The sequence below is a fragment of the Apteryx mantelli genome, chromosome 5 (assembly GCF_036417845.1).
Source record: "Apteryx mantelli isolate bAptMan1 chromosome 5, bAptMan1.hap1, whole genome shotgun sequence".
NCBI lineage: Eukaryota > Metazoa > Chordata > Aves > Apterygiformes > Apterygidae > Apteryx > Apteryx mantelli.
Genome location: NC_089982.1, coordinates 68241527 through 68266098, shown reverse-complemented (window position 1 = coordinate 68266098; position 24572 = coordinate 68241527). Strand labels below are relative to the sequence as shown.

Below are 24572 nucleotides of genomic sequence, written 5' to 3'. Positions count from 1 at the left end.
CTTATTACTCCCCAGACACCAGCTACCCATTTTCTCAAATTGTCCAACTGATGAACATAAAGACGACGAACTTGGAACAAATGTTCTCAGCCAGGACTTTACCTGAATTTTTGCTAAAACCTGGAGAAGGCCTTCTGCACTTGAAAGCTTGTCTTCTCTCCCCCCACAAACTATGTCCCAGCAACATTATTTAACTTGTTTTTCATTTCTTAAAATAAAAGATTAATGGTCTTAGATTATCTGTACAGAAAGAAAAAAAACTTTAAAGAACCCTAACGTACACAGGGAAAGGAAGAAGTTTGTAAAAGTAAACAAAAGAGCAAACAAAAGGCCAACATACCCAAGCAGCAGAAGAAAATGGAGCACATAACTGGACAAAAGCAGTTATTACATTGAAAAAAAACCCTCCAACTGTATTAAGGACATATGCTAACAACATACACTAATTCTCAGCAGGTACTACTGCAGGGAGGTACAACACAGAGTAGTTATAAAGGGAATTACCTTACTTATAGAGAATCTATACAGAAGCTATCTGTTACAGCTGGCACCTCCAGGAGTAACGTGTTGTTAGAGTGACCAGCAGCAGAAAGATCAGAAAAGGGAAAACAGGTGAAGAGATAAGAATAAAAGACAAAATACTCTGCAACATCCAACACTACAGAATATCAGAGCTGCCACTACAGTCTCAACCATCATAAAAAGGAAACAGTATTCATATTATTTACTGTAATATTAAGAGGAAAAAAATAGATATATTTTATGAGCCATAGTGATTTGACTGTATGGGAGCAGGAGAGCTTTAAAAACAGAATGTAAACCTGGTGGACAAGCCCAAATCAGTATGCATTCTAAAGCTAATTTACAAATAGTCTAAAAAGTATTGTTCTATTCCATTAATCTCATTTATACATTTCAAAAATATTATAACTTACTTTCCATCTCTTCCAAAGGTGCTGGTTAAAAAGCTCAAAGTTTAGGATTTCACAGTACAGTGTGCACTTCTTTCAATACACACTAGTTTAGCACAACTAAAAATCTGTTACATACCATTTACAAAAGAACATCTAAATAGATGCCTTTTAAGCACAATAATTTAGGGAAGGCAGGGAGAGTGTTAGGTAGACTTTTTTTCCTCCTTTGAAACAAAATTGATGTTACCAACCTGAAATCTCCTTTATTGTTCACAACCCTCTCTGGAGGACAGTACTGCGCAGAACTTTCTAAAACCACAATGTCTACTGTCCTTGTATTATTTCCACGTCTGGTTTGCACGTGGCAACCCCAGTTTCCAGTGGAGCCAGCCTGAATGTTCGAAATTGTCAGCGCACTGGGTAAATTAAAAAAAAGTAAAAATAAAAATCACCAGTCTTGCAACAAAATAAACATAAGCTTTTACCAGGAGATGAATACAGCACAAAAAGACAACGGAAGAAGCAAACAATTATATACAATTGTAAATGACTTATAAAACTCAGAACTATTTATGAATCAATGAACTAAAGGTAACAGAGAAATATTTAGTATTCTTCTAACTCTCAACTATGTGAAGGAATGAAAGAAAAACAATAGCCAAGGGAACAAAGTTTCTTGACTTCAGAAAGAAGAGAAGTCCAAATTCCCCAAGTGTTATCACCACTCTTCAACACAAAATTCTAAATAGTTGTTGTGGAAACTACAAACTAAAATAACTTTGAAAATGCAAAACTTGTGATAAAGTCAGATGCCCTAATTTTCTTAATACATTTAAAGAATATAGGATCACTCTGGAGATGCTGAATGAGTCAAAAAATTGCTGCAGGTGGAGGCACTGCTACTTATCTCTGTTGGAGAATTTCAGTGCTATCAATCATGGCATACTCAAAGAGAAGAGGAAAGAATACGTGAATAGTTCACTTAAAAGCCTTGTTCTCATTATTTTAACGTTCTAAGAGAACAAATGTATCCCACCATAAACTATCATTTTCTTTTATGCAAACAGTGTTTGGTAATTCCTTACACAGGAATTGTCCAATCAGACAGTAGTAGTTCCTCCTCTAATAGTTAACAATAGTGACCAAAACAAGATATTTTAAGAGATGATGTGTGAAATCACAGACTACTTCCCCACTAGGGAAGTTTCTGTCTACATAGGACTGCACATATGTTCGCTCAGTGAGGATAAGAGGCACTTACTTGCAATTGAAACAGTTACTAAATCAGATACAGCAAGAAATGGGGGATGGGAAATACAGGTTCTCTTTTAAGGATTCACCTTGCAATCAGTGAGCAGTTATGAATCATATTTTTTTCAACAAAAATACCCTGGGACTCATCAGTTTCAACTATTTTTCCATCCTGATACCACAGCACTTGCATGTCTTGATCAATATATGAAGCCATACATTGGAAGGGTAGACTATCTCCTTCAAAGACAACCTGACGGTGAGATGGTGTCATATAGAAAGATGGTAATTCAAGAGGAGGTTCTAGAATTCATGAAATAAAAACACAATTAACAGCCAGAAACCATTATAAGCACATTTATCAAAAGAGGAGAAAACAGCACTAGCTGGATATCAGTTGTTGATATAAGCTTTTGTCAGCTAAAGCTCACAAGATTTACATAAAACTACATATGATGCATCAGATCTTGAAAATTCAAATTCTTGGCAAATCCTTTTTCAAGCTGTTTTCCTTTAATGCAATAAATTTCAAAAGTGAAAATTAAACTGCAGTGAAAAATAACCGTTTATGGGTTTATTTCTTCACAGTATCTCAGTATTACTACTTAAAAATCACAAAGATGTATGTTTTATTATTTTGCCAGACAGAATAGCTCTAACAAAGTAGTTAAGCAAGCTGATCAAGGTTTCATCAAAATAAGATACCATTGTCAGAAACCTCTAATATGTAGGGGTTTGAAGAACAATCTTTATCAAATCTTGCCATGGCAGCTTATGAGGTTGCTATCCCTCTCCTCATCTGTTTACTCCTCTCTCTTTGCAGCATATTCTTTTCTACTGGTAGAGCACAACTAGCTCTTATGCCTCAGATGTTTAAAAAGTTTAGCTAAAACACTGCCAGAATGACTGATTTTCTCACGAGTTTTCTACTCCTGCATGCAGCTCTGAATCAGATAACTGACCAGGACAGAGGAAGCCATTACACTCACTCTCCCTATCCCTTTTATTTCCATTGGAGACCAGTCAACAACAGAATCACCAAATAAAAAAATAACTTAACAAACACAGATCTTTTAACTTCAGAAACATGGGCTTGGAATAAATTGCATGTCTGAAGTGAGACAGCTAAACTCTGGAAACAAGGAAAAAAGCCATCAGTTTCCTATTCCTAAGTTTAGGTAAAAACCCCTTAAAACAAGGTTTAGCAAGCAACAGAGTTTATCCCTAAAGAGTGCCACTCATGCTTAATTTCTACAGACTAACATTTAAAATCACCAATTTTATTTCCAAAAAACAAACAACTGGCTCAGGACTAAAGGTCAGCCTTGGAAAAAGAATCATGATCACTTTCATTTAAATGCTAAATTTCAGAGCAACAAACAAACAAACCGTGTACCAATAGTAACGGAATAGAGAATGTATTAGAAAATAAGTATTGCTTGTCAGGAATGCTTACCACAGGTCAGAAGCTCCTGCTTAACACCAGTTACTGTTTGGGACTGAAGTGACTTGGGATAGGCACATTTAGTTTCACGTACAGTTATATTTCTTTCTTTTAACCACTGATGCATCCACAATATATTACAATCACAAAGAAGGTAATCAGTCTGAAATTCTCTGCAACACAAAAGGGGTATTCACAATGATAAAATACAACTCAGAGTTCTGAAAACCTTTTAAAGAGCTTTAGAGTGCCTATCACGGTCACATATAGTTCATCAACAAGTGGTCAGACTTAATACACAAGCATGACCTACAAATGCATTAAAAGAGCACACTCTGCATGTTACCATCTCAAGAACAGGTTTACACATCCCAAGAAAAGGAATTCCAATTGTAAATATGAAGTGTCTAATATCTGTATATGAAATATATATCTTTTTTTAATGAAGAGAGTTTATGCTGCTTAAGTGAGCAATAACAAGCAATGGCTTGAACAGAGAAAACACACCTCACTGACAAAAAGTTATTTTAGCACTCAAATGCTTTAACAGTAAAATCTATAGAAATATAAAAATATCTTATCACCTATTTCCCTTATGAGAGCCACTACTCATACACTCCCCACGATAGTTTTATTCTGCACTATATGAAAATGATATAGGATTTTAATTGATTCATAAAATCGATGTAATTTAACACTTTCTACTAAAATGATATACCAAATCCCCCATAAAAATGCCTGTCGCAGTCAGCAAAATTAAAAGATGACATTAATATTTTATCTGTTTAGATGCAGTTAAAAATGCATCAAAGGTCCTTGTGCCTACATTGTTTTTACCTCTATTAATAACATATCATTTACTATTAATTTATTTTTCTTTTTACAAATGTCTAGAGGATAGTGTCACATCACAGGCAGAACACTTCAAAGACAATTAACATTCTTTAATCTGAATCTTTAATATGATTTTTTAATCTGAAACTCTGTTTGGTCTTTGTTCACAGGATCCTAAAAACACACACATTTTAAAATAGAAGCACTTATATCCAGGTTCTCTTTAGACCTATGGTGTTCTAGACAGCACTATTTTTGTACACAATTAATATACGAGGAATAACAAATTATGAACAATTATCAGGAGCCGGGGGAAAGCTTTTGCCTTTATAAACAAGAAATTAACTCAATGCCAAAGCCTGAAGAAGTCAGAGCTTTTAGAAAGTCCCAGTATGGTGAGCCAGCCATCACGATGGCCATGAAAAATGTAAACTAATAATCAGCACTAATAATTTTTCATTTATTTCCTTCCTTACACAGCATTACAGTTCATATGAAATTAAAAGAGCAAGAAAAAAAAAAGTGAGGTTGATATGTACCCACTGTTATGTGTAACTAAACTCTATTGTTCTTCAAGAACTAAGTTTTCCTTAGAAGTATTTGTTCCCTTTATTAAAAAAAGTAAGGTTTAAGATGGTATTTATTTTAAATAAAGTAATAAGCAGTACCTACAGAGTAGAATTTTCAGAAGTCTGGATGCTGGTATAGCTCTGCTCTCTCAGAGTCATGTGACAAATAGCACGTTTGGAAGAAAGTTATTTAAATGCTCATGCAAACATCTGTATCTACACTTCCCACACACCTACTCAAATAAACAACTATTGTTACGTTAAAAATACAAAACAAAACTGTAATATTATCAAGTGAGAGTATTCACATTAATGTAGGAATCTATTGTTCACAATCTGCAATACTATGGGTATTTTGATTTGGACATTTTTAGCTTCAAAACAGTGTTTTAGGAAACATGTTTTGTGATTATAATTTATAAAATGTCTTTTGTGAAGAACACAAATGATCATGCAAATTAAGATGAGAAGGAACCACTACTTACAGAGACTTTAGCGAACCAAGATGATCAAATGTTCCCTGTGTGAGTGTAGAAAACAGATTTCCAGAAAGATTTCTAAAAGATAAAAGTATAATCATTTGAACTCTTGTTCAAGCAACTGACATTTGGAATTTATTTAAATAAGTTCCCTTTTCAAAATAGCATTATTTTAAAACATACAAGATACAATTAGAAGGACACAGTGTCTTAATTTATAAGGCTTCAAAGACCATATCAGGTTTGATAGCCTAGCAAAAATCCCCCAAACAAAGAGTTCTCCAATATTTCCCTTTTAGCTGAAAAATTTTAAGATTGGAAATAAGGATTCAAAGCAAATATTTATTTTTATTTAAAGCAACAGCTAGCACATGTTTGGTATAAGCTTCAGGAAATATAAAATTAGCTTCACTGTAGACAGATAACTGAGGTGTTATTATTAACACACTGTAAGAAAATGTTTAGATATTGCAGAATACTTAACGAAAACATTTTATATCTCATGTTCTCTAAAAAGGGAAAGCACCACACAAGCATCGTAACTAGGGCAAAGAAACTTTCCATAATCTTAGAGGTTACTTTGTTTATGTAAATGAAAAACTACAGTACATGCAACAAAGCCAGCAAAGGACAGTCATACTGATGCTGCAGTAGAAGATATAAATATTTACAGCCTGTATAATCCTGAAATATTTTTCTAGGAAAGTATTTTGTACAATCTGTCACTTTTTCTTTTCCACTATACATTCTGAGAACCTGCAGAAGGAAGGTTGCAAAGCAGACAGCCCACTGAATAGGGGTTTGGTTGCAATCTCCCCCTCCCTTTTTTTTTTTTATTAAATAAGCTTGCTACTGAGTAACAAACCACAACCTGGGGCTTGCTCCACGTCTTTTAAGCACATACCTAAAACTAAGTAAATATATTCCCACTGAAACAAAGAAGGTTAACTTGCATGAAAAGTGAAATTATGGCACAACAAAATTATACTTACAATCTAATAAGATTTACAAGTCCTCTAAATATATCTGCATTCAGGCAGCCTATTCTGTTATTAGTTAAGTCTCTAAAAAAAGGAAAAAGCAAAATTAGAATAAATTGTTTCATTTCAAAATGACAGAGTCTACAGACTGAAGTGCTTCACAACTAATATTCATGAGTAATGGATTGCATCATATCTACATTTAGTCTTTTTTAGCAACATCAAAAGGTGCTGTTGTGTGGGTATGCACCCATGCACACAGACAGCAGTCCCTGTTTCGTTTCTAAAGTAGTAATGGTTTGCCTGTATTAAATGAGCCTAGCCTTTGCTTACATCACTAAGCAGCAAGCTGCCTTTTATTTTTATTTTTTTTTAATAATATATTCACATAAACTACATTGCTCAATTTTTTTCACTGGCCAAAGAATATCTACACCACCAGTGCATTTATTTTATATAAATATGACCTCTTCTATTGTATACCATAATGACCTTCTATTATATACGATAATTATTATATACCACAATATAGGTCTTAAGTCAAATTGCCAAACAGCTTTAAAGGTATAAAAATTAAGCTTCCAAGTAACAAAGATCCAGAATTGGTCCTTCAGCTTGATTTCTGAGGTTTTGAAAAGTTTAGTTACCAACAAAATTTCCTTTTAAGTGAGCCAGATCATCCGACCAGTCACAAAGAAACATAAAGACTCTGAATATTTAAGAAGGAAAGCTGCATGCTGACTGAAGGCCTGAAAAAAAATTCACCAAGACTTCTGCAACTTAAAAGCTGCCCCTGATATTTTGAAAATCGGAGGGGAGAAAAATAAATAAATAAGAAAAAACAAAAGGATGTCTGTCATGCTCAGGGCTTGTTTTTCAAGTTTCATCAGGGACAGAATTTTCAGTCAAGGTATAGATCCCTCCAAAACGCTCTAACAGATATGTTGGCACAAACTTTAAATAAAGCAGTAGTAACAGCACTGTTATCTAGGGACTCTGTGTTCTCCTACAATATTTTGGAAAAATCACATTTAACAAAGCACCATGGAATGGCATCAGAGCTCCGAATCATCATTCGGCCAGGAACGTCTCGAGTGGCCGCACCACAGACAGAGGAGAAGAACACAGAAAGCAAGGAACAAACCACAGAGGGGTCGGGCCGGGCCGGGCTTAACACGTTTACCGGGACCGATCAGGAGATCGCCAAGCCACAAGCGGTAGATGTTCTTTCGTCATAAGACGGAAAGCAGGAATATGAACTTTTACGTCGACAGTTTGGCAATGACTCCTTTGTTATATTTATCCAATTTTTTAAGAGATAACAGTTTCATTGTCTTTAAATTTCCAGAACCATGAGACACATCCACACACCTTTTTTTTTTTTGTGTGTGGTTTTTTGTTTTTTTTTTTTTTTAAACTGACTAGCTAGGCATACTACTTACAGTCTTTTTAGAGATGAAAGCCCCATAAAAGCTCCTGGATTTATAGTGCTAATGAGGTTGTTCTTAAGGTCCCTGTGGAGAAAAATTAAGACACTGTATTTATCACAAACTGACCTTTTACGTACAAACATATACATGCATACAAAGATATACCTAACCTGTTCCAACTTGTCTGAAAATAACACACACAATACCCACGACACATTTCTACTTTTTTTTAAACACAGACTTCCAAATTTTGAAATATATTGGTTACATTTTGTTCTTAACTAGGAAGAGGAATATAAACATGTGTGTTCCTTTAAATATTCTATCAATTCGCAGCAAACGGAAGGGTATATAGTCAAAGATATTTTACCATACTGTCAGAAGAGATTATAGCTACTCAGAGTATATTTGCTCATTAAACAGTACAACGCTGCTTAGTACAGAGTCTAATTTTGTTACTTTAGTGTTGCCCAATATCTAACGAGCAGCAAATCACAATCCTAAAAATGCAGCAAAAAGATACAACACTGAAAGCTTCCAAGAAAAGATAACCAACATTGCTGAAGGATAACCAATGTTAACCAATGTTACTGGCACAGAATCAAAGCCTTGGCTGAGAATCCCAAATAAAGCTGGTGGGGAAGGAAAAAAAAAAAAAAAAAAGCCACTCAGATCACAGATTTAAAATCTGAAGTTTCCAGAACAGGAGATTGCAAAGAGCGATTTAAAGTGACTATGTCATTAAACTGTTTCATTAATTGTACAAGTGATACAGGCGTTTTAGTTCGAGATATTTTACAGACATTCTGTAGTTTTAAATATCACAGAAAACGTCTGCCAGCATCTACAGTTTTGAACAACCTTTATCACTGCATGAATGCCAAAAATATTTCTGCATCCTTATTCATCCAAAACTTGTACTATACTGTCATCTGAAACCTCTCTTGCCTTTATTATCACAAGGAAATGTCCTGATTTTTTCATAATATACAAATATTTTGCATTTGAAAACAAAATTCCTAATTCCAATTAAAATCAAAGTTTTAGCAAGTGGTGACAGAAAAAGCATCTCCTAAATCTACCACAACATTAATAATTCTACCAAAAAAAAAAACAGTGCAAAAGGATTAATCAATCTACCAACACAGAAATATACATAATGAAAAAATAAATTCACCAAGATTAAACAATAGCATCCTCATCCTGCAGCCAGATAAATAAGCAATACTTTGTAGCTTTGGTGCAACAGGCAATGCCATGGTACCACAGATCATGCCTCAGTGCCTCATTCAATATGTATAAACATTTTAAATACTTGAAGTATTAAAGTAATACCTTATTATTTAAATATTGATTACATTTACCTTACCATAAATTAATTTTAAAATTAAATTATAATATTGATATACACACACACTTCTAGCAGGGACTGCCAGCTCCTTCCTAAGCAATGTTAGGAAGATGCAGAACTGTAAAGTTTTTAGGCCTCTCTCAGTAGGCACATAAATCAGGTATTGAGACCATGATGAATCTGCGAAAACCAAATATTATCCATCACTTAGTCATCATCAGTCTTTGGGACAAGGAAGAATAAATGATACTTACTGTTTGAATTTTAAAGTTTTAGTTTAAAATCATGCAACTACCACTTAAATAGAAAATCTCCTTGTGGAAAATCTGAGGGGAAAAAAAAAAGCCTTGACAGCATGCCTTAGAAATCCACTAATCTAGATTATTAGTGATCTTGAATTTCATTACTTTAATTCAAAGCATTACTCCCTGAAATGTCTTGTTTAAATCCATTGTCTTGGGGGTGGGGGGAGTGGGAGGATTAAAAGCAAAAGTCTTATTACTTCTGCTATCTGCTTCTACATGGTTAGCTGATAAAAACTGACTAGTCTAGTTTTTACACAATATTTTCTTCCTCCCCCCTTTAATATGCCATTAGAAGGATACTTACATTAGAATTAATAAATTTCTTCTAAAAAGCTATGAAACTCAATGTATAGTGCATAGCAACGCATTAATGAACAACCATATCAAAGTAATTAAAAAAGAGTCATCCTGAATACACAAAGCATTTGTTAGCTCTTTCTCAACCTCTAACTGCAACAGCTGGGGAGTCTTTGGTTTTTTGTTTTGTTTTTTTTTTCCCCAGCAGCAGTCATTAGAAAGCACTAGCTTTGTGTCCCATCTCTCTAAAATATTAGCAAATAAAAACCGTGAAACATAAGAGACAATTAAAGAGTACAAAATTAACACAGTGCTGACATGTTTGGCAGCTCTTCAGAAATACTAAAAGATGTTGATACTCAGGCTGGTAAAACTGTTAGGGCTCGAGGATCTAGGCTAGTTTCTAAATAAAGAACAGCTGCTGCTAAATTAACAAACTTGAAATTATTTTCATGTAAGGGGGGAGAAGGGGCAATACAGTCTCATTAGAAAGTTGTGTTTGGCTTTGAGGTTTTTGGTTTTGTTTTTACCACTCATAAATACGTGTCAACAGAACTACTAATTTTTAGCAACAGGAATTTAATAATCTTATCCACTGACTTTAATTATTTTTCTCTGGCAAAGCTCAACCAACAAGATATAGTTATAGATATTTATTAGTCCAAATAAAAGTTTATTTAAACACAAACACTTACAGAAATCTATCAGAAGAGGTTTTCGGTTAGGGTGATATTATGACTTCCCCAAGCTCTGGCTCATGAGCATATCTTTTATCTTACAACAACTGCATTTTCCATTTAGCAATTAGAAATACTGCTACTATAAAACACAAGCCAGGCAGTAGAGTAATCTTTCTGTGATAATCAATAAAAAATACACTAATTTTTTCTTAAATCTACAGAATACTGTGCATGAAGATGCCCCTGTATTTCTTAGGGAAGATGACTAGCTGATTAAGACTGAAAGGATCTGTTCAGGTCGTATAGTCCAACCTTTGGTTCAGAGTACAGCTAAATTAGCTCAGCTGTCATGTCCAGTCAAGTTCTGAAAAAATCTGCAAGAATGGAGATTCCAACATGTAATCAGGCAACCTCTTTCAGCATTTAACTACTCACGCTCACTGCGAAAGATTTTCTTATGTCCAATTAGAATATTTTTGAAATTTTTGACTAAGTAATGTAGGCAAATAGCAACTTAAATAACAAGCAAAAATATATATTAAATGCCTGACAACTATTCTTAACAATATTTTATTAAGATAATGAAAATATCCTAATGAAAGAATACTTGAATTTGACTATAGTTTGCCATTTAAACAACAATTTTTTTTTATTTCATTTGAATTTAAAATTGAATGTTTCAGTGGCCAATTGCCTACGACTTTACAGTGCGTGCATATGTATTTAAAAATTAATTACTTGGAATTCCATACTTAAAGGTTACTTGTGTGTGTGTACATATATATATTACAACTGACCCTTTTCTATCTCAGCCATATGAAGACTGCCTTAGTTATTACCTTATTATACTGTGTGCATAAATGCATACATATACATATGTACATTATTTAGTCCTCCCAATTACCTTTAAATAATCTTTTCTTCCTGAATAGAATTTGAAATTAATGTAGGACAGAGAAAAATGAGCTACCATGGACTCTTAATATGCAAAATGCCTTCTCAAAGAGGAAATGGGGGAAGAAAAGGAACAAAGAGATTACAAAAATAGATGAAGCATTGGATAAATCCACCCTAGCCCTCCCACAGCTCTGTGGAGCACAGATTAACTATTCTTTGTAGGCATATCCAATAAATGCTTATTACTGATTACACGCTTTTTATGTTTCCTCACCATTCACTGTGTATGATTTAAATTGTGCACTGTACATAGCCTGCTGCATTTCAGGGAGAGATCCTAAATTTACTGAGTTTTCACCATCCGTGAACCAAATATTTAGGCTACCATCAAAACTGTTGATAACTGAAAGCCCAATACTTTACTGCATATGCATCTCAGATTTTGAATTGTTTTCAGGTCACTATATTCAAATTTTATCAAGTGCTGCTGGAGCTGTTTCACCAGATTGAAGTAACTATACCTAGGAAAGGAAAATTGGATTTAATCCATCACTGATTTGGATGATCTTAACAAAACAGAAAAATACAAGAAGAGAAAGCAATTGGAGAGTGTCCAGGTTTGTAAGAAATCAAGAAAAAAAAAAGAGACACTAGACAGTTCTGAGCCATGGGCACTTTGCAAATGAAAATTTACAAGCTGTTGTTACTACTCAAAAAGTCAAGAGTTTTTTTTAGTTCTTATGTATGCCTTTTACAGCTCCTTGCGTCTAAAGTAATCAACAGCGACTTTGTTTTGCTGTGTCTCACCACATCACACTAGCTGTAGAATTCACCAGTGAATTACAACGCAGTCAAAATTTCTTGAAGATATAATGCCAGCATCATTAAGAAGAAAGAAAAAAAAAGCCTCTGACTACTACACCTCTGCAAACTACACAAAAGCTACAGTAGCCCAAACCAGAAAAACTCTTCTGTTTGGTTCTGTTTCCTTCAATTAATTTCTGTGATATTTCCAATAGTTCATAACAGTCCAAACCATTCAATTTCACATTACAGATTTTTCAACAAAGACTAAAACCACATTTTCCCTCTTGCCACTCATCTTTCAAAACTTACCTGTGAAGCAGGGGGAAGAAGTGGAAAAGAATTAACCTAACAGGCTCATCTCCTGGAAGAGCTGCAGCTAACAAAGGGATGAAGCATTCAGAATTGAAACCAAAACTATGGTTAGAACAGAGCACAAGGTCCTGACACTTATAAAACCATTTCTCTCCTCAATAATATTCAAACAAGAAACACTGACACTTTCCAGTCCCTTATTAAAAAAAAAAAAAAAAAAGTTCAATTTCACCATTAGAACCCAGGTCCATCTTTCCCCATGCTCAGCAGCACTATAACAAGAACTAAAATCAGAAGTTGTTACTGTCTGAAACACCATTAGATGATTCAATTTATATTTAAGGCATCCATATATCTGTAGATTGGTGCTGTAAAAACAGACAGAAGAAAAAAAGGACTTTTCACAAATAACACACCCTTCACACCACATATCTGCCCTTTTCCATGGTATATTAGTAAATCCCATAAATACATTGGTAAACCCTTCCCGTTATTTTCAGTTCAATAAATATCAAACCCTTCTTTTGCTATCTAAGTAACTTACTGAATTTCATGCCTGTCTCTTTCTTCTCCCTCTCCCCCTCACATACAAAGAAAAATAGTACTTCATAAATTTATAAAGTAATCTCTCTTATCCTGGCAAAAATCAACAGGCAGCATCAACTAGCCCCAGGATGGAAGACAGCAGTTTGCTTTTAAGTTGCTGGACTACAGTTAATGCCATATAAAATCAAGCATCTACTAGATGAAAAATTCTCTGCTAAAAATTGGTTGTGCAAGAAGTTATCTAAACGTTTAAACAGCAGGAAATACATAGCAAAATACAGCATTAACAACATCAGCCTGTGGAGACTGTAATATTTGATATCCTTTCATATATACACTTGGATTACTATTGATAGTAGTAAAAATCTTTGACCTGCTTACTATCATTCAGCCATTATTTACACGAACTTCTTCCTACCAGAGTAGATGTACTGACATTAGCACAACTGTTTTCCACTATAATTAATAAATATTTCATCCACCCATAGAACAAAACTCTTATTTTGGTAACCTACCAACTGTTCACAAAATAATGCATTATAAAAATCTACATTTTTATAAATTAACATGCATACACAAAACTACAAACAAACAGATTTGAAATATCTGTCTAGGGTCAGCATTTTTAATGTTGTTCCCCATAATTCTGGAACATGCAAACAACAGACGAAACAATCTCTCCCTCTTAACAGTAAAGGCAAGGAACTGTCAAACAGGATGATGTCAGCAGATAACATGCTGGCACAAAATGATAACCTAATGGACAAGAATTTGCCAGGTGCAGATACCATATGCTCAAGTTTACCTAAGGAACTGAAAGAACCCACAGAAACCACTCACAAAAATATGTAAAACTTCATTAAACAAGACAAACATTTTCTGTTCTTGCCCAAAAGTAGGACGAGAAACAGGAGAAAACAAGTTCACTGTGTTAACAGATGAAATTATGCAGTTGTGAATCTATCAGGATTCAGAATATAGCTTAAAATGCAATTAAAAAATATTTATTATGCATGTACATGTTCCTGACATTAGTTTAATTTTAAAAAAGAAAACTCTTTGTTTAAAAACATTTATACACTCAAATTCTGCCAGAAAAGCATTAAGGAGATACAGCAAAAATATATGCTATTGTGATATGTGCTAATTTGTTGCATCAAAGTGAGAAACAGCCTTGGGAATATCTTGTATTGTGGTATGTGCTAATTTGTTACATCAGTGAGAAACAGCCTTGGGAACATCTGTGGGAACATCCTACAGCCTGTGGTGGGGGGCATGTACCCCACCTGAGAAAACTGAGCTGAGCTAGCGAAGCGGCAATGTTAGTTTAGATAGCCTAATATGGCACACAATGCAGAGGAAGACTCCAGCCTTCATCCCCACGACCACCAGAGGGCTGAAGAAGACCCCCTAGCAACAGCCGGCGCAACCGCAGAAGTTACAGGAAGTGCCACATATACCCGGAGCTGGAATTGCATATAAGGAGACTGTGAGGGGGGGATCGCGCGCGCCGTTGGTGGAGCAGGAGACTCCCCGGCCGCCCAGCGCTGTTTTGCTTACTTGTGACTTGCTCAATTATTCTATTAAATTGGGATTTATGCAACCTGGCCCGAGTGGTTGTCAATTTGTCACGTTTACCTATAACACTATTAGGTATAACATTACATGAACTGAACAAACAAGTACTAAAGGCATATAGAATCTCTTCCTTTGATAAGCAGTATTGTACAGTGATGATGCTACTGCCTGAATTAACTATTTAATTCCTGGCTGAATTTACTTCTTTTATCCCCATTTCATCTGTTAAAAAGCAGGAGGAAAGGAGTATCTACAAAGAAAAAAGCCTAGAAGAGGTAAAAAGGAGTAGGAGGGGGGTAAGCAGTAAGAAGAAAAAAGCAAGCAGAAAACTGCCAAAACTGGTGCAATTTTAGAGACATGCAAATTATCATAGTGAACATTAAGGAATATAGTTTGAAACTACTTAATATAAAGTCTAAAATATTTAGTTATTGAGGAGTGCCTTTTATTTATTTATTTATTTTAAACTATTAATACCCACAGAAGAGCTACTGGTCAATTAAGGACTGTATGCACTCCCCAAACTCTGGCACATAAAACAAATTTAAAAGCAAACGTTTTCTGTAGCAAGCTGTACACATTCTTTGCTTTTAAAGGTACTATTTTGAATTAGTCAGCTGCTTATGCAATCTCATAAATGTGACAGAAGCATGACTTTTGTTTTCCTTACCAAAACTTATAACTTATTTAACTGCTTCTGTAGTCTACCCACCACTATTAAAACCCATTTTAGAAAAATAAGAGGATTTATTCAATGTCTTACAGCTTCATAAGCTTAATATTATCTTTCCCACTTGAAAGATACAACAGTCTACTAGTAAAGTGATAATTATCCCCATTGGAAAGTGAATAAAAAATATTTAAAATTTTTAGAATTTGAAATCATAGTTTAATGAGGGGAGCCAAAACTAGTGGTTACATCAGCCAGTAAAACTTTAACACATATGAAAACGGACACAGACTGAGGTAAGCAAGTAAGCGAAATTAAGCATATCCAGGAACATTCACAGCACTCTGTTTAGTGTGTCTCGGACTACACTGGACTGTTTCAAATATTGGCCTACTTGTAATTATATTTTCCCTTAAAAAAAAAAGTTTTTACTACTAAACAAGGTTATTTGTTCTTTGACTGTTTCTGCTCTCCTAGGTTGGTTAATAAAGTTTCCCTTGCATTTATTTCTAAAGTTTTCATATTAGAGAGGTAAAGAATTCAGTGAGAAAAACAGAAATCCATGAAAAACAGAAATCCAGGATAGAACAATGCTACAGAGAACAGCTTAGCATTCCAAATACAGACATACTATTATAAAATTGGGAGGGTGTTTCTGTTCCATGTCTGAAAGAGCCAGACACTTGAGCACTCCAATTTCTGCCAGCAAGCTGAAGGCCAGGGGAGAGAAACACTGCTCTGCAAGATTACTCGCTACCTGACATGCAGATCCACTGCAGAGAATAGGTGTATTTTTATTTAGGAGGAAAGAATCAAGCTTCATGCCCTTGTTCCTCTTATTTTTTTCCCTTCACATCCACCAGAACTCTGATGTCTGTTACTATTGAGGTGAGATTATTTTACATGAGTTTTTTGAAGGAAACAGTACATAGCTATTCACAGTTCCACCATCAGTCAAATATTCTCTTTCACAGAAGCATCCATTAGCCTTTTTTAGTTTTCAGCTACATGTCCACATTTTAGAAAGCTTTCAGTATCAAGGAAATGGCAATAACATTTCTATTGTGGGCTTATCTGGTCACTTCCTTGAAAGAGAACATTTGAAAACAGTCTTTTTTTCCTGGGAGTTGTGGTTGGCAAAAACTAACATAAAAACTGAAGTTTTTAAAAAAAGACCACAGTCTCTGGTTCATCATTTGTATACCTTTTTCCCCATCAGTAGGAAGGTGTCATGGCTAAGTTAAAAACTTCAACAAAAACAACAACAATATTAAAATCCACAAAAGAGATTCCAAAAGAAAAATCCTTGGAAACCCATCAGTCAAGAAGCAAATCAAATAAGGGTGAAATACAGCCAATAGATCTTTTCCAGCATATGATTAAGAGCAAGTAAGTTTTTCTTTTTTCGAACACTGCAGGTAGAACAAATACAACAAAGAAAATAATTATTTTAACTTTTAGTATCTTTTATTTTGCAGACTTTAGAAGCTCAATGAGACCTGTATAGGAAGCACACACAGTATTATTTTCTCAAACACAACCATTTCTAAACTCAGGTAAGCATATATGGGGTGCAGAATAAATAGATGTAAACAAAATACATAATTGTCTTTCTTCAAATTGTTTGCATTAACTTTAAAAGCAAAACAACATATTACCGCCACAATTGGAACCTACAAGTGAATCTACAAGTCTGTCTAGTTCATTGAAATATTCAAGGTAGAACTAAGGTTGCTCAATGAAACCTTGATACCCTTCCAGAATATGGAAGGGGCTAAACTCTCAAGGCAAGAAATTCAGAGCTCAAGTCCTGTCTGATACCAATTGTGGAAAACGCTCAGGGAAATTACAGTATTTCTGTCTTCTCCAACTGCTGAGTATCATGACTGAATATTGTATAGAACACAACCAAACTCACTGAAAACACTGGATTTATTTGGGTTTACTTAGGGAAGGGTATACTGTCCGCTTCAATTCCCACAGGAAGACAGAGTCAACTGGAAGTCTTATTCATTTAAGTCTGAAAAATCATTTTATTCACATGATTAGTTTCCATCCTCAAGCTACATGCACAGGTCACAAGAGCATGTAAAGCAGAAAGGTTTATTTTGGGTAAGATTAAATAGACAATTTTTAAATAAGAGTTCTGCACAAAAAAATGGTCATTTATGAACAACACGCCCTGCTAGCTATCCTCTTCCTTTATGATGAAGATATCTAAATAATTAATGAGCATTCACTGATGTATTAAGTCCTACACCAGTGCACACAAGAAGGTGCATTATCTCATTCAAATTAGACCACCTTACAATCTAAAATATTGCCTATCCTAGATCATTTTACACACCCAAAATATGATGGATTATTTACTGGTTTCTTTTCCTTATCATGAAAGAAGACATACAAATAACTTCAAAAAAATTTTTTAAATGACAGGAGTTAAATGGAAGAAAACTGGTTATTATTTTAAATAAAATTAAGATTAGGATTCATACAAGGAGTTTAAATGATCACGTCCAACTAATTAGAATTTCAAGTACTTCCTGTCTGAAACTTGTAATGACTTACAAAAACTAACAACTGTCAGCAGATGCTTTTATTACTTAGGGCAAGGATGCCTTTGGCACCCTTGCCAAAAATAATGTGCAGAGATCTAGAATGCAGTCACTGCTGATAGCCTTGCTTCTTTGGCACAAAGACTTGTTTCTACAATAAACTTATTCATCAGTACAGAAGACAGATCTTTCTTCTGGCATGTGGGGGATGGAATGGTGGAAGTGTTTGGATTTATTTAGGCCAGGTGACTGGGATTGCAACCTTCAAGTGTTAGAGGATGAATAAAATACTTTTAATCCCCTGAAGCCAGAAGTCCTTTGGAACTCTTCCTAGATGCTGCAAGATGATTATGAAACTGGCTACTTTCCCAGTCAACTGGCCTAGAAAAATCCCTACCTTCTAATGTTTCTGCTTACTACTCTCAGGTAGATGAACCTGCCAATCCTGACCTTCTACCAGCTGGAAATAAAGCTGACTGTAACAGAAGCTACAATGCTTCTTCTTATCCCATAGGTGAAATATCATCTGAAAGGGAAAATTAAAACAGGAAGTAAGAGGTGTCAAAGAAGTTACGCCCTTCAGGTTCGCTCCCATTTTTCCCCCCATACGTTTGGTATACACAGGGGTTGTAGTAACAAGCAAAACTGTTAACTTATGAAAGTCAACGATGAACTTACATTGCGTATAGTCCCATTTAGAGTCTTCATTACATCCATCTCCTACTTTAAATATACTTTACACTTATTTGGAAAAAGGGCTTGACACTTTGTAAGCCCTTCCCACTGAAACTGCCCTAACCTTGCCTGAAGGCATTTGAGAGTCCCGACCATCCTGTAAAGCATCACGTTTAGTTACTGCCCTGGACAAAGTGGGGTTTAGGTATTTCTTTTTGCATTTTCTTCTTTTACACCTAGTTTCAGGGAAATAGCTTTTGCTAAACTCCCTTTATGTTGTTACATAACATTTATTTTCATGAAGAAAATACTTAAGCATGCCAACTCTTCAGTTACCAAAAAAAAAAAGGGAAACTTATCTGTTAAATAAGACCTTTTGTTGTGAGAAGTATTAATGAAAAAAAACAACATTCAACTCAGTTTAAGTGAAAACAGCTTTCAAAGAAGTGCTTACAATCTTTCAAGAAGGCTTAATCCAGAGAAGGAACCATTCTTCAACTCTGTTATTTTATTGTTACTCAGAATCCTGTAAACAAAAATAGACAAGATCAATATATTACGAATTTGACAATACAATTATTTGCTGCAGCTTACACTTCTGGTGCTAAGCTTTCTACACAATCTTTTTGTTTAACAGCCTTTACGTCAAACTACAATGCCTAGTTAATTATGTGAGGTGTATGTAACAGCACTGCCCAAATAGTACAAAGGAAAAAAAGAGGATTTTCTATGTTATGTGCCCTAAAAAACATGCAAGCTGACATCATTAACATATGAAAGACAGCTTACCCATAGAGGATTATCATAATAAAATATTAGAATTAGATAACAGAAAATGAAGTATAAATAAAAACAGATCTACTTACTCAGCATCCTGTTTATCCATACCCACTTCTGTTCTCAAAACCACAAAGCACATTCCCTATTTCCTCACACGGCTGCTTCTGCTGTCACAGCAAGGCCCTTAACACTTGGTTGCTTCTCTCATGCCGTGCCTCCTTTCCCAGCAGAGTCCCTCACGCATTCATCTTTCTCCTCAATGCAATTCTTTTCTCTTACTGAAGGAACTAAGACATGTGTAAATAAGCTCAGCAAGCATTTCTCTACTTCTAGTCATGCCTTCTTTTCTTTCCTTGAAGAACCACATGGCTGCAAATTCCCTCTTCAACATGAATAACTAGATAAGGTCTTTCTAGCCCAGTACCCAGCTCTCCAGTAATGGCTGTAAGCAAGAGGGACAAGCATACGATTCTTCTCAGGATTCTCACAGCCTTCAATTATCCTCAAATTAGGAAACTCCTTGTATAGCTGGGTGTTTCCTTACTTAGATGGATCTGGTTTCTATATAGCTAAACTTTTCTGTCATGAATTTGCTCATTTTCCTTTTGAATCATGTAAAATTTTGTCATCCACAACATTCCTTAGCAATGCCCGATTACATGAAGAACCTGACATCTCATTTGTTTTAAATGTAGCTCCCACTAGCTTCATGTGATGCTTCCTAGTTCTTGCACTGAAACAAACAGTAATCAATCCCTATCTATCCTCTCTTTATCACTCATAATTATGTAGAATCCTAGATTGTCTCTTGCCAGATGGAAGATTCATATTCTACTTAATTACTCCTCATAGGAAAGTCATTTTGTGCCTTCTTAATGATTTCTAAGCTCTTTCCAGCTTTATTATCTCAAAAATTTTTGAGAGTAAGACTACCAGAATTGAAAACAGTATTCAATGTGTGGACAAGTCTGAATCTACTCAGTGGCATAATGATGTTATGTTTTGTTTCCTATAATTTTCCTAGCGATTCCTAACACCTGATCTGCCTTTATTGCTGATTCTGAGAATTGAACTGAAGATTTCATGGAACTACATCATAAATCAAACGTCATTCCTGTGTGTTAACCATCGGCTCAGTGGTCATCATTTTATATATGAAGATGGGACTGTCCCCCCTACCAATACGATTCTCATTTTTCCACAATGTGCTACTTTTGACATTTTATTGTCCAGTCATTCTGCTTCATAAGTTTCTTCAAAAATTCTTCAGGTGACCCCCATCCTTACTATGTTAAGTAACTCACCAGCAAATTCTATCACCCCCTACTCACGCTATTTTACAGGCCATTAACAAATATATTGTAGATTACAGGCCTCTAAGACTCCACTCCAACCTCTCTCCATTGAGAGGGAGAACCATTTACTCCTACACCTGCTTCTTATCTTTTAGCAAGTTAGTTGTTCACACAATGATTTTCCCTTTTATGCTGACATAATATTTTCATTACAAGTCTTTGGAAAGGGACTGCAAAAAGCCTTCTGCAAAAGCCACTATGTCTCATCATATCAACTGGATCATCCTTGTAAATACATTTGCTGATTCCATAGAATTCCAAAGACTTGCAGGGAGATAAATTTTCCAAGTAGATAAACATATCCACCACATCTATTCTTTATTATAAGTTTTGCTGATTCGTCCAGTGAAAACACCAGACTTAGAAGCATGTAGGTCCCCAGAACTCCTGATGCCTTTCTAAAAGTCAGCAATACATTTGCCACCCTCCAACCCTGAGAAATCAAGTTCATTTTAAGCAAAAGTTCAGACATTCATCATTTGACTTTTTTATCCTTGAGTTCTTCTAAAAACTCTCTAGTGAACACCATCTACTACTCCAGCACTTACAAGCACTGCTAAGAGATATTCTTTCCAGTCCGATACATCGTCCAGGCATCCTTTGCAGTTCCCATTATAAAACAAAACAACCCCCCAGAAACAGAACAAAAAAATCCACCACTTTCCTCCCAGGCATAACATTTATTATCTAGTGACAAGAATTAGTAATTCATGAATAAAACTAAAACATGGAAACACCCATCTACGAAAACAGCATCATTTTGACACCGAGTGTACCAAAAACTGTGTAACATAATCTTCTTCTGTACAACCTTAATTCTACCTTTATGTCATACCTCAGTCTTCATTTTCAGGAAGGTATCACAAGGCTATCAGTTAAGTTAGAAAATATAATTTAAGATTAATTTTTTTTAGATAGCATTTTGGGCTTAGAACATTGACATAGGTACCTATACACAGGTGCTTTGCAACAGTTGTGAAATTCATCATTCCAAACACAACCCACAGTTATCTGAAGTAGAGACAGAAACAAAAATAAAGGGAATTAAGATCGCCAGTATGCAGACTGCCCAGTTAATAGCTATTAAAGTACATTTTTCTATTGACTGTACAGAACTAACTAGGAAACAGAGCAAAGCTTGCTCAGCAAATGTACTGCAACATTAAGACATCACTATTTTTTGGTGTTGCTTTCTCATGGGTGGCATGAGAAAAGTCCTGGGGTTTGTTAAAGCGTTGCATGACTACTTATAGTGCAATCAATTCCAGATTGCAGGCAATGAATTACATCACTTGAAAATATCTAATGAGTCTTAGCTATATAATTTTCAAGTGTTTTAAATGCAACCAACTTTGAACACCCCCCCCCCCAAAACTGTGGAAAAAACACTGTGAAAAAATTCTGGGTCCACTTAAAGAATCAGGAGGTTGAGAAGGCATTTTAGGAATGGCCAGTACCAGCCAAGCTTATTAGCTCTCTCTCAAAACTGTTCTCTATTTACAGCATTCTGTTAATCTTCAAATGAGCAAACAGCGCTCACATTACTTCACATGCAATTAACAGTGTTGTATGTGTGTTCCTTGGACTAGCTAGCATTTGATTTTAGATTCATTCACCTGATTTAGCTGCCAAAATTGAGACAGTTACATTAGTTTCCTAAATAATCAATGAAGAAAGTAATTCAGGTCTTAGGTGAAATTAACTGTCCTTTGAAAAGCTTCAGACTTGAACATCACTCTTGCTGAAGAGCCACACTAACCTATACTGCATCGTGTATGTTGGCCAATTAACTTCTTGTGCTTACTTTTAAGAAAAAAAAGGGGGGGGGGGAGAATGTTATATTAACACTTCTTATCATGTCAAATTGGATAAATTATAGTGTTTCCTCCTTCCCCCATATTTCACTGAAAATATTTCCATCATGGAAATACCCACCTTCTCGAGAAAAATACTTTTTTATTTTTTGTTAATATTTCAGTATTTGAAGCTAGACTGTGGAATAATCTCTGAACCATAATCTCTACAAATGTCATTATGTTGCCATGTTTCCAAATACCCAACAAACAGGAGTGCTTAGTTTATTTCCCTAAAGAACTTAAAACAAAAAAAAGAAAATAGCTTAAAAAAGTAAAGGGAAGGTGATGCACAAAAATATCGTACCATGCATGCAGATACATTAGAATTTCTTTTTTGTTTCTTCTTCCAGAAGGAAGCAAATGATCAAAAGATTTAGAATTTAAAGAAGTAGGACCAACATGGAAAAAAAGAGCAATCTGCAAACACAAAGTACAGTATTCTAACAAGTCACACTGCTTCCTGCACAGGTCAACGTTCTGGCCAGCATTTTCTTCTGATACTACAACACTAAAGAATTTTTTTTTTTTAAATAAACATACTTGAAAGAACAGTCAGGTATATACCTTTATTAAGCACATTCCAAATATATTTCGGGGGGTTTACTTTATCACAAAATTTAAAAACATGAAAATACATTCAGAAAAGGGGGAATTTCCTATATTTGTATAAATGTATATTTCTATTAATAAACACAAGAGCCAGAAAACATCCAAGTCAACACAAGCAAGCAAACTACAAACTTTGGTAGCAGAAAAATCATTTGTATTTTAGTTATAATTGACTTCATTTTAAGCTCTACTGATTGAACCTGTACCTCTTCCAGAAAAAGGAGCAGAAGCCACTTCAAAAGTAGCTTTAATTGACTGAATTAAATTTAAACTAAATAAACATTAAAAGTCTTAGTTTTCTGACATCACCTATAAAATAATAGGCCTAAAGTAGAAGCCTTTGAATATGTGCGCACTAAGTAAATTTCTCTCTGGAGTGTGATGAACAAATTACAGTCAGGCTGATTTAGTATTTTCTCTGCAGAGGCTGTTAGTTGCTTGGCCATAAAGGTTTAGTACAATAAATGATAGATTTTACAACACTCCATATAACCTAAGGCATTTCATCACACTTAAAAATGTTATAAGTGTAATCTTTAAAAACTGAAGTTTACAACTTGCTATTAATGTATTTAGTCTATACATTATTTGAAGTGTTTAGGGATGTGGCATAAGAGGACAAAACACAAGCATTATTTCAAAGTAGACATTTTATATCCAATTTCAGAATTCGTGTCCATTAATGTACAGTGAAGTGATGTACTATTATGAACCACTTAGATACAGGCAATTATTTGTGATCAATAATAATGCTAAGTTACTAGTTTAAGACCACAATGTTTCCTATGAGGCAAGTAATGCTGAAAATATGCTAACTTCCACTATTAAGAAGTTTAGGGGGAAAAAGATAGATACTCAGCTCCATTTTGTTTAACTCTGTTTTAACAGGTGACCTTACAACATAAAATATGTTTACCCTAGAGTACCTGGAGATCTTATCAAGGTGTTTTCATAGCCCCCTGTCACTGTTGCTCTGTATGTTACTAGCTCCAAATCAGGTATTTTTATGACCAACAGTATGTGCTCAGAACAAACGTATTCTGCTTGCCCAGCTGGTAGATAAGAACACGAGGTGAGATATGAAACTACAGGATGCAAATACAGTCACAGTCACAGGAATTAAGCACACAAAACTTGAAGGAAAAAGCAGCAGCGAAGTAGGTTGTAGAATAATGACAGCATCTCAAAGTTATTTTAAAGCAACAAATTTCCTTCTCCTTTGACTGAGTGGAATGGTTGTACAGACAAAGAGGTGTTCTGCAAGGGTGCACCTCAGGAAAACAACAAAACAAATAAAGAATACCAAAAAAACCCACCTAGATCCTTCACCCATCCCAGAAACTACTGGAACGCTCCTTTGTTGAACACGCATTGGATCTGAAAGCCCTGTTACTGTTC

At 35.0% G+C, this 24572-nt stretch overlaps 1 protein-coding gene across 2 annotated transcripts in view; it reads right to left on the bottom strand.

The window, feature by feature from the left end:
* ADGRA3 (adhesion G protein-coupled receptor A3) overlaps window positions 1–24572 on the bottom strand; it is a 62979-nt gene that overhangs the window by 27908 nt on the left and 10499 nt on the right. Inside the window, exons 2-8 of one of the 2 annotated variants that reach the window (XM_067298178.1) lie at window positions 19029–19100; window positions 7914–7985; window positions 6484–6555; window positions 5498–5569; window positions 3622–3782; window positions 2255–2468; window positions 1166–1330 (exon numbers count right to left, since the gene is read on the bottom strand). In XM_067298178.1, coding sequence (XP_067154279.1) covers window positions 1166–1330; window positions 2255–2468; window positions 3622–3782; window positions 5498–5569; window positions 6484–6555; window positions 7914–7985; window positions 19029–19100 — 828 coding nt within the window. Of the gene's footprint in view, window positions 1–1165; window positions 1331–2254; window positions 2469–3621; window positions 3783–5497; window positions 5570–6483; window positions 6556–7913; window positions 7986–19028; window positions 19116–24572 lie in introns of those variants that run through there. The other variant, XM_067298179.1, reaches the window with a different exon arrangement.